The sequence below is a fragment of the Paramisgurnus dabryanus genome, chromosome 3 (assembly GCF_030506205.2).
Source record: "Paramisgurnus dabryanus chromosome 3, PD_genome_1.1, whole genome shotgun sequence".
NCBI lineage: Eukaryota > Metazoa > Chordata > Actinopteri > Cypriniformes > Cobitidae > Paramisgurnus > Paramisgurnus dabryanus.
The window spans coordinates 20065169-20075127 of record NC_133339.1 but is presented as its reverse complement, the minus strand read 5'-3'; the positions used below and the strand labels follow the sequence as shown (position 1 = coordinate 20075127).

At 34.9% G+C, this 9959-nt stretch overlaps 1 protein-coding gene across 1 annotated transcript; it reads left to right on the top strand.

Annotated features, from left to right (window-relative positions):
- Positions 1–1175: 1175 nt before the first annotated feature.
- hoxb13a (homeobox B13a) lies at positions 1176–2384 on the top strand. The gene is made up of 2 exons (XM_065277558.2): positions 1176–1839; positions 2137–2384. Exons 1-2 carry the CDS (start codon positions 1176–1178, stop codon positions 2382–2384), a joined length of 912 nt encoding a protein of 303 aa, XP_065133630.1.
- Positions 2385–9959: the final 7575 nt, after the last annotated feature.

Sequence of the window (9959 nt, the reverse complement as noted above, 5' to 3'; positions counted from 1 at the left end):
AAAAAGTATTACCTATATAGTATTCTATATACTGTAATAGCCTAAATAATGTTTGGTACTTTGGAAATTTGTATTTAAAATCTAACGATACATGAACATGTTTATTTTCTCCAGTGTTGCCAACGTATCCCATTTTCTGTATTTGTCATTGCATGTAAAATTTGAACTGATTAATTTGGTCTATCTGAAATATGAATAAACTAATAATAAATAATTCACGTGTTATATTATATCGCCATAAGATAAGTATATTGTAATAATATAAGCAACATGCATTTAATATTCATTTGCGTGAAGCAGTTTACTCGTCCTTATTAGCGCTTTTGATTTTTGTAATTTAAAATTCAGGGTTTATTTCGGACACTCTAAATACTACTTTAAACTACAATGTAAATATACAACACTGGACATCACATTGTCACTAGAAATTGTTGTATAAAGAAAAAAATATCAGCCATTTCTTTCACCTTATGTTGGTATAGCCGTAACATTCTATAATGAACATGTCGAACAATGTATAATTTAGGTTAGAAAACTAATAATTTATAAAATCTAGCTGATGGCATAGATGTGTAATGTGGTTGTTATATGCTTACCACTTTGAAAATTACCAAAACATCTAATAAATGGCCGTTTTTTCAGCACGCTATGAGTTGTTAAAACACCCAGATTTCGGTCTGACAACATAATTGTTAAAATAAGCTAAGAATATGTACACACAATTTTTGAAACTAATTCTGAAACGGAAGAATGTACGAACATTTAGACCTACTGCAAATTAAGCAAGCTAATAAACAAAAATGACATTCTTTACACAATTCTTTATATTAAGATTTTACAGTAAACAAATAACATATATAGTATAAATTCTACCTGAAAGCTAAGAGGCAATAGATCGCTCGGTTGGTTATGAACTAAAACTAATCGATATAATAGATTATGATGTTTAAAAATCTTGCTAAAAGGCAGCATCTGGATCGCACTTTACAAAATCTTTGACATTCCTACGTCAAAGTTTATTTAATGCATCACGTGGTACACCTCTTAACCAATGAAGACATGGCAGTACAGACTGTAGTCTGTTGCGTCAATGCAGCTGTGCCAATGTAACTGAGTGTTCTGCTTTAGACTGGAGTCTTTGCAAAATAATTCTCCATCTGAATGGTAAGCGTGCTATGACATCCTCCCTGGTTCTGAATCCTCGCTGGGCGGACACGGTTATGTTTGTGTATGAAAACAACTTAGATGAGCTGAAGAACATGGAGAGTCTGGTTGGGAGCGGGAATTTTGCAGCCAACCAGTGCAGGAATCTGATGACTCACTCGGCTTTGAGTGGCCACCCCTCTAGTCTCGTCCATGGCTCCAGCTTTTCCTCTGTGGACGTACCGACTTCAAGTTCTGCAGAGTCGGGCAAACAATGCACACCTTGCCCAACGGTTCCCCAGGCCTCGTCGACCGGTCCTATACCTTACGGCTACTTCGGCAACAGCTATTATCCTTGCAGAATGGGGCGGGGTTCACTTAAGTCATGCACGCAGCCGAGTGCACTAAGCTACTCTGCAGAAAAATACATGGATACCCCAGTCACATCTGAAGAATATCCTAGCAGGGCTAAAGAGTTCGCCTTTTACCACAGCTACCCCAGTCCCTATCAGTCCATGGCCAGTTATTTGGACGTGTCAGTGGTGCAGACGCTTGGAACCGGGGAGCCGCGACACGACAGTCTCCTGCCCATGGACAGCTACCAGCCTTGGGCTCTAGCTAACGGATGGGGTAGTCAGATGTATTGCTCCAAGGACCAGACCCAGGCAGGTCATCTCTGGAAGTCAGCACTAGCAGGTACATTTCAAACCGTTTTACTCATTTTTTTAACGCGTTAACGGTGTGGTATCCAAAAATATATGAGAACTTACGGATCTTTTTTTAATCAATTTAAAAATGCGATTCAGAATTGCAGTTTAAAGAGTAACTAGGACAAATGCCAAGCATCAACAAATACTACTTATAATAAAGGTTTAGCTAATAATGAATAATAAGGAAAGACATGAGGTCTAACTTAATGTTAGATTAGATATAAAAGTCAATTAAGGTAGACAATTAATTAGAATATCATTAATAAACATTTTGTTTTTCCAGATGTTGTTGCCCACCAACATGATGGAGGCTCATTCCGTCGAGGTCGAAAGAAGCGGATACCCTACACAAAAGTGCAACTAAAGGAACTGGAGAAAGAATATGCAGCCAATAAATTCATCACAAAGGACAAGAGAAGAAAGATTTCAGCGGTAACCAACCTATCCGAGCGGCAGATCACTATTTGGTTTCAAAACAGACGGGTAAAGGAAAAGAAATTTATTGCCAAAGTTAAAAACCCCGCGCCATAATGCAGGCTTGAGAGCTGAATCTTTTTTTCTTAAAAGATCTTTGCGAGGACTTTCTTGGACTTGGCTTGAATGTTATTTACATCGAAAACGAATAAACTGACGGACTTCAAAATGAATAATCTAAATAAAAGAGAATGGACTACGTAACTTGTACATATCGCACGTGCCTGCATATATGTAACTGTGTTCGTTTTAGTCGTGCTTTAGCTTCGAGTTTGCATTTAAATATTATATGTCAATGCTATATGTCGTATACTCTTGTCAGTACTTGTATTCTATGTTTATATCGCTTGTAAAACAATATATTATACATCTCAACTATTAATAAAAGTGTTACTTCCATTCAGTGTTTTCTAAATCATATAAATTCAATTCAGTTACCATATACTAATTATTAGAGGTAATACATTTGAACCTTTTCAGTCCTTTAACAACATCACCTGACGTTAAATAATGTCAAAGAAATTAAAAAATCTACCATTTTTCTGTCTAATTTATAAACGGTTTTCTTTGAATATTTAAATACTATAGACGGATGTTTTTCTTAATGTTAGTGAAACATTTTTTTTTTTTAATTTAAATTTTATCTTTGATAACATATTGGAGCTATTAACAATCCTAAATGCTTATATACCTTCATAAAGAAAGACTACTTATCCTTAAACTTAACGATCTGGGATTTCCTCCTCACGGTAGGACAGAGCAGGAGCGGGAGTGTTTTGATGTTGGCTGTGAGTGAGGGGGCGCTTGACTTGAGGATCTACTAAATCAACTCTTAACCTTGACCTTGAACGATACATGTTTGAAGATAAGAAATAGACTGTCCTTCCCGACACATTGAGTATACAATTCAAAATAAAACACTGCTCTCAGCAACTTATAGTTTACTGGAATGATTTTTTTTGCGTAATTGTCTTTCAATTTCTGAACCAAACAATGTGTTATTTTGGCTGTTTGGTTTTAAGACGGCAGAGGTCCACACCATCCACTATATTCTGGGCTACGTTTATCTGTTTGTATTTTAAATCTTACTTGACCATTCGCGCATTGATTTACGTACGATGATGCCGTTTACAGTCACCAGCAAGCATAATTTACGTTTCTGTCCGGGTTTGAACAGTTTAATTGTTGGACAGTAAACAGATCCGCAGCCTCCTGCCTTTGCAACCTACACTTAATGTCGGTGTATATTAGTAAGGGTGAAAATGGTCCGCTGTTGTTGCCTTCAGCTGAAAAAAAAAACACTTTTACTTTTTAAGTAAATGCACCTAATCAAATGTTTAAAGGTCGCATATGCTATTTGCATCAACTTATGTTTGTAAATTCTGGAGATAGCATCGTTTCTTTGAATTTACTGCTCACTGTCACGATAAAAAATACAAATGCTGGATTTATATTTTCTACACTTCATCCAAGCGTGAATAACAAATACCGACTACATTAGTTAAAATAATAATAAATAATAAATTCTGCTCCAAACGTCTCTCGAACTGCACAGCATATGGCCAAATCTATTTATATAGTTTGTTTAAAAAATAAACCGGATATGTTGTGTTTATTATTTGTCATCTGACTAAAAATATTAGTTTATTTTAATCTGCATAGTATACTATGCATACTACGAATAAGTTAAATGTAGGGCGTAAACAATAACCGTTTGTTATGTTTACAATTATTGTCAAAAGACAAACGAACCAGCTCTAAACAGAATGGTAATATATAAATAAAACGTGTACCTTCCCCAGACAACAGAGGGGGTAATAAATGTTTAGGCTCTTCTGTCAACCTCCAGTTAACATTGAACTTGACAATGTAGGTCTTGCTTTGAGTTTACATGTAGCCAACAACAATTCTTCTTGTTTGAAAATGCATAAACCAGATAAGTATTTAGAGCTCGACTAGTTTTAATACTAACAATAAAACTGCAATATTTGATTTAAACTTAATGTCCGTGGGTCTTGTTGTTCATCTATGTAAGCTTAGTGCTCTCAGAAATCTCAAGGTTTTAAGAAAAAATCGAGAAAGCAACGATAAACACAGAATCATTATATGGGGCGGTTTCCTGGGCAGAGCTTAGTCTTTTTTTTTAAGATTTCTAGCTATTTTGGAGTTAGGAAGAACCAATAAATAATAGTAACCAAATATTTTTCTTTGAACATGAAAGAAAAATTGTCCAAGTTCCAGTTACAGAGAATGAAGTATTTTGGTGCAAACAACAACAACAACAACAACAACAACAAATGTGATGACCAAGTATGTGGACCTCCAGGTCTTAGGAGGTTAATATAAAAACGTCTTTCACTGGTGTATCTGAACATATATCAGTGCAGTGACATTATTTTTTCTCAAGATGCACACCAGTATTGTTTTTTGTAAGGTGTGTTTGTAAAAACTACTTTAATGTTCTAATATACACAATGCCTAGTTCTGAATAAATTTAAACCCTGTCCTTGAAACTGCCCCAAAGTCATTTAATATTGGCCAATAATTTAATATATCATTAATTAATTATTAATGTTATTGATATTGGATTGTAAAGTACGTAAAGTAGTGCATTTGCACATAGTGTTAGGCAAATATTTGATAAGTAGTTCGATCCTATTTTGTGTTCTCTAAACACTTAACAGCTCCGTCCGCTTATTCACTCACGCGGTCTGTACTGCACGTTATCTCCTCTAATAAAAAATAAATACAGAATGTTATCGATGTTTTCCTTCTCCTTTAATATGATGCATCTGTTTTGCTGCAAGGCGAGATTTTTTACTTTAATGTAAGACTTATCTTTCTCAAGTTCACGTCCATATCCCCTCCCCCATGTTAACTGTAGCCTTTAACACTGAACCCCCACTCAGCATTTTGGAAAGGCTTTTGTTAAGCTGTGGACTTCACAGTTGAACTTGAGACATCTTGTAAACAATAAGTAGTCTGGCCCTTGTCTGGGCAGAGGTTGTCAATAGGCTCGTAGATTAGAGCAAAGTGAGGTCTCATAAGAAAGAGAAGAGGAAACGACTTCACAAGAAAGGCGGAAAAGAAATGCTGAAAAGTTGACATTCTGCAAAATTATTGGTACATTTAAAGTGTTTTCATGACACAGCACTCAAATGCTAAAAAGCTAAATGATCTCGCATCATTTTTGGCAAATGTTAGTGACTGACACTATTTAGCCCCCTGACTTCTTTAAACTTCACTTATTCATTCATTCCGTCCTAAATTTAAAGGACTAAATGATTATTTTCTACATAACTGGACAAAACAAAAGTGACTTGAAATGTCTATAGTTTGTTTCTCCGAATTGATATCTGTTTAAATATGAATTGGGTTTGGGTAGTGTTCGTCTTGTACATTTTTTGGCAAATCAAAGTCACGAGATTATAATTTTTTTAAAATAATGAATACTTTTGTAAACTAAGTGTAAAGTAGGAAATAGTGTGGGATTCGTTTGGGTTTTTAAATATTTATATTTATTGCGCGCCAGATCCCACGTGAATTCCTAAGTATTTTACCATTTGGCTGTTAGTGAATAAATGTACAATTATTATAAACACCTAAAGGGGGGAAATTGACAAGTTATTTGACCGTAGGCAGTTTTGGATGTTATTGAAAGAATTCATTATTCCAATCAAATATAGCTTTTTATATATGTATACATTGCCTGGGCTGTATCAACGGTTAATGTAAGTAAATCATACTCCAGATATGGACACGAAACGTATCTAATTGTCAAGTAAATGAATTGCCGTTGATTGTCCAAACACGTACAACATTATATTCATTTTTTTATTCAAGTAAGCAAGCCGTTTAAAAAGATTTGGGTTCATGCCTGCACTAATGAGCATCTGTAACGATCACATGACCGTGTTGCGTTGTAGCAGCTTTCTTGTTATCAAATGACAAACCGCATAAATACAAATGAACATTCAATTAAATATCCAGATATATTGGCATGCAATTTGTTTGTGAAATTTTAAAGGGCACTATTATGGTGACCTTATAAATCTTAATTTTGGAAGGAACCGAGTTTCTCTTTATTATATGATTATTTCGATTCATTTTCCTTTCCTGATGTTTTCAAGAAAATTGTGAGTTATATCATTTTGTTTCATCGATGTTTTACTAATAGTACTGATGACTTGATGTATGATAAATGATTAAAGCTACACACACATATACATATCTAATATATATTTGCTTCTAATTGGGATTTAGACTTACATAGGATTGTGAGTTTTTGCTCGGCATAGCTGTTGTTCAGCTGCTTGAGCAGGTCAGCATTCTACGATCCAGATGTGAAGGTGCCCTGTGCGCATATGCTGCTCTCCCACTACTGTGCCTTTCCTTTTTTTGCTCATGTAAAATTTTATTCTCTATCTTAGAGCCACACTGGCACTTTTTTAGTCTTAGTCTTGTATGTCAAAGTTGTAAGCTTTGTAAATAGTGTTCAGTTTCTATCTGTTCCATATTATTTGATATTTTATTTCGTTTCTATTTTAGCTCTAAAAATGTTAGCCAATTTAATATAATTTAAAATGACAGTACAGTAATATTTACAGTTATGTACATTTTGTTTTTGTAGTCATTTGTGGTGTGTTGTCAGTAGCTTTATTCTCCTAGAGGAAATGTTTTACTATGTACATGCTGTACAGAGCTGAAATGACAATAAAGACACTCTGTATATGCCGAATTTGTGGTACAAAGCCATTTCCAATGTCATTTTTTCACAAAGCCTGCTGAACTTTTACATGCACATGATTTAAAAAGATGGCAAATCGCCATAAGACTGTTAATAAGTGAGAACCATACATTTAAAATACCCATCGAGATCTTTTAAAGACCAACAAGATGATCTATGTCATAGCTGACCTGGGTTTCCGGAAGCAGAATACCTGCAGATAAGTTTCCCGAAAATAAAAGAAGAAAGTAAACACATTAATATGCATAAACTAAATAAATTTAGTTGTCAATGACAATACAAAAACTAGGGCGACATCAGTTGGTATTGCAAAACTACATGTAAACTGTTTTTTTATTTTTATTAAAATGACTAAAATAGATCTCAACATGCCACGAGATAGCAACGAATTTGCTTGAGAAACAACGGTTTATATGCAGCATACTTTGATAAGACCACGTATCTAAATTTTATACGGTAAAAACTAAGAGAAAATAGACTTATTTACAAGATACCGCGAAACAGCTTTCCTCTCAATCAAACAGGCCACATATTGTGCAATGTTTCTGAAACCAGGTAATTATTATTGGCCTTACTATGTTGCTTAATGCCGTGCTTTTTTGGGATTCTGCCTATAGTTGAGGCTTACTTACTTTTAGGCTTACTTAATAAGTCTAGTTGAAGCTAATGACGAGCGACCCTCTTGTTTTAAAAAAACATTACAAAACTTTATTCAAAAGATAAAAAGAATTAATAAAGTTAAAGTAAAATTTTATGATTAATTGTGAACTATTTATAAATAATTTCACAAATGACTTAGCTGTCTGGTTTACTACAATTAATAAGATTTTTTATGAATATTAAAAACTGATAGACAGTTTAACAAGTGATTTTTAAAGTTTCCGTTTTCTTCAATAATATATTCACAAGAGATGTTGAATTTGTCCAGCAGGGGCAGTTTGGTATTACTGTTAAATGTTTAGACATGCCTTTCAAATTTAGTCCTTTCAAACTTTAGAGTCCTATATAATATTCCAATGACTTTGTGCTCATATCTAAAGCGTGTGGGTAAATGAGTTTCTGGTACATCATCATGCTGTGCGCCTTTTTTATTACTTAAAAAGAGAGATTACACGATGAGTGCAAATGCAAGTCTAATCAACACCGTAAATGACTTTATTAATAGACCCTGACTTGAGGGGCTTGTTATAAGTAGCCTACACGTCGTCTGCTTGATGATTCCTGACATCTACTGGCGGCAGGTTGTTACTGCAACTTGCACAGCTCAGATGAGTAACTGTTACTTTAAGATAAGCTACCAGCCTCACTTTTGATGTTGTTGTGGAATGCTATACGAATTCATTAGTTACCTTTGTAAGTAACTTCTAACAAGCACAAGGCGATTCTGGCGAGTATGATAAAACCAAGTTCTGAATTTCTGAATGATTACCCTTCACAGTCAAGCAAGGTCATGCCAGATTTCATTGTGGAGGCTCTGATTTGAACACGTTTTTTTACGATTCTGAAAAGGCGGTCTGTCTCTCAGTGACGACACCCACTGCGGTTTTTACAGGAAGCCTCTTTATTGAATTGTTCTCGCTCTGATAGGCATCCAGAATATTGGGCGTGTGTTCTTTGACCTAATTGTTTGTTGGCGACTATAAAGCGTCGCGGAAATACACAACTATAAAAGACTTCACCCATGTCCAGTGACGAAAATTGTCTGTCCGGTTCGCATATAAATGAAATATTAAATCTGAGACTTTATTAGAAATGGATTTTTAATTTTTTTAAACTCATCAGTTTAGTTGGTTTTAGGATGTTATGGACCTTCATGAGGACATGATTATCAAGGTTTTTACGTACATTCGCTCTTCGCACACAGCGCAGACATGCTTACAGGAAATGCCCCTGCCCATCTCCAGTTAATTATGTGTATTGTAAGTTTAACTGTACATTTGTGTACATTTGAAGCATAGAAAACAACGTATACATAATATAAAATGCTCACAGACACGAAATACACAAAGTATTTAAAATACATTATAGATCAGAAAAGAGAAAAATAAATGTAGGCTATCGGTTGAAGTACAAGAAATAAAGTTGGTTAAAATTTTCCCTAATGTATTTTGTGGAATTCTTACTTAATTTTTTGCAACAGTGAGGACCTTTCTTTCCCTGGCAGCCATGTTTAGTGAAGTCTCTCTCTCTCTCTTGCTCTCTCTCTCTCTCTCGTTCTCTCTCACTCTCTCTCTCTCTCTCTCTCTCTCTCTCTCTCTCTCTCTCTCTCTCTCACACACACACGCATGCACGCATACACAGTTTATGTCCGTTTCTTAAGTAATACAATATTGCCACCTTGTGGTCATTATATGCAATGACATTTTTCACTATTTGTCTCCCTCGTCTGTCAATAATGTGTATGTGTCAACTGCAACTTTTAAATATATCACATATAAAACATAAACACATATGCCTTTACCATAGCCAGCATAAAACGTTTATAAAAGTATCTAAGTGTTAAAAAATACTGTGCTTTGCATACATTTTCACTACTTTAATCATTATACAAGTTAAAGTGTTTTTTTTTTTAGTTATCAAGACTAAAACCCGCACCCTATAATGTAAATCGCAAACCGATATTGTGTTGTCATAACACAAGGACACAAAAGCATACAATAGTCTCTCAGATGTGCCAGTAGTTTTTTTAAATTTAAAGGAGTTATATGGTCAAGTCAATGGGGGGAATTTTTGGGTGAAGTACGCCTTTAAAGCATTGTATGAGCCTCTCTAATACATAATAATAAGATAAAACAGACATGTTATGTCCCTCTGAAGGAGCAACAAACACTCCTGTTTAAAAGAGCCTATTAAGCACCGTACATGAGCAACAGAGGCTGGGGCAT

Coding starts and splice junctions, on each gene's coding strand:
- hoxb13a (XM_065277558.2), top strand. CDS start 1,176: ATGACATCCTCCCTGGTTCTGAATCCTCGCTGGGCGGACACGGTTATG. Junction 1,840..2,136: donor CTGGAAGTCAGCACTAGCAG/GTACATTTCAAA, acceptor TTGTTTTTCCAG/ATGTTGTTGCCCACCAACAT.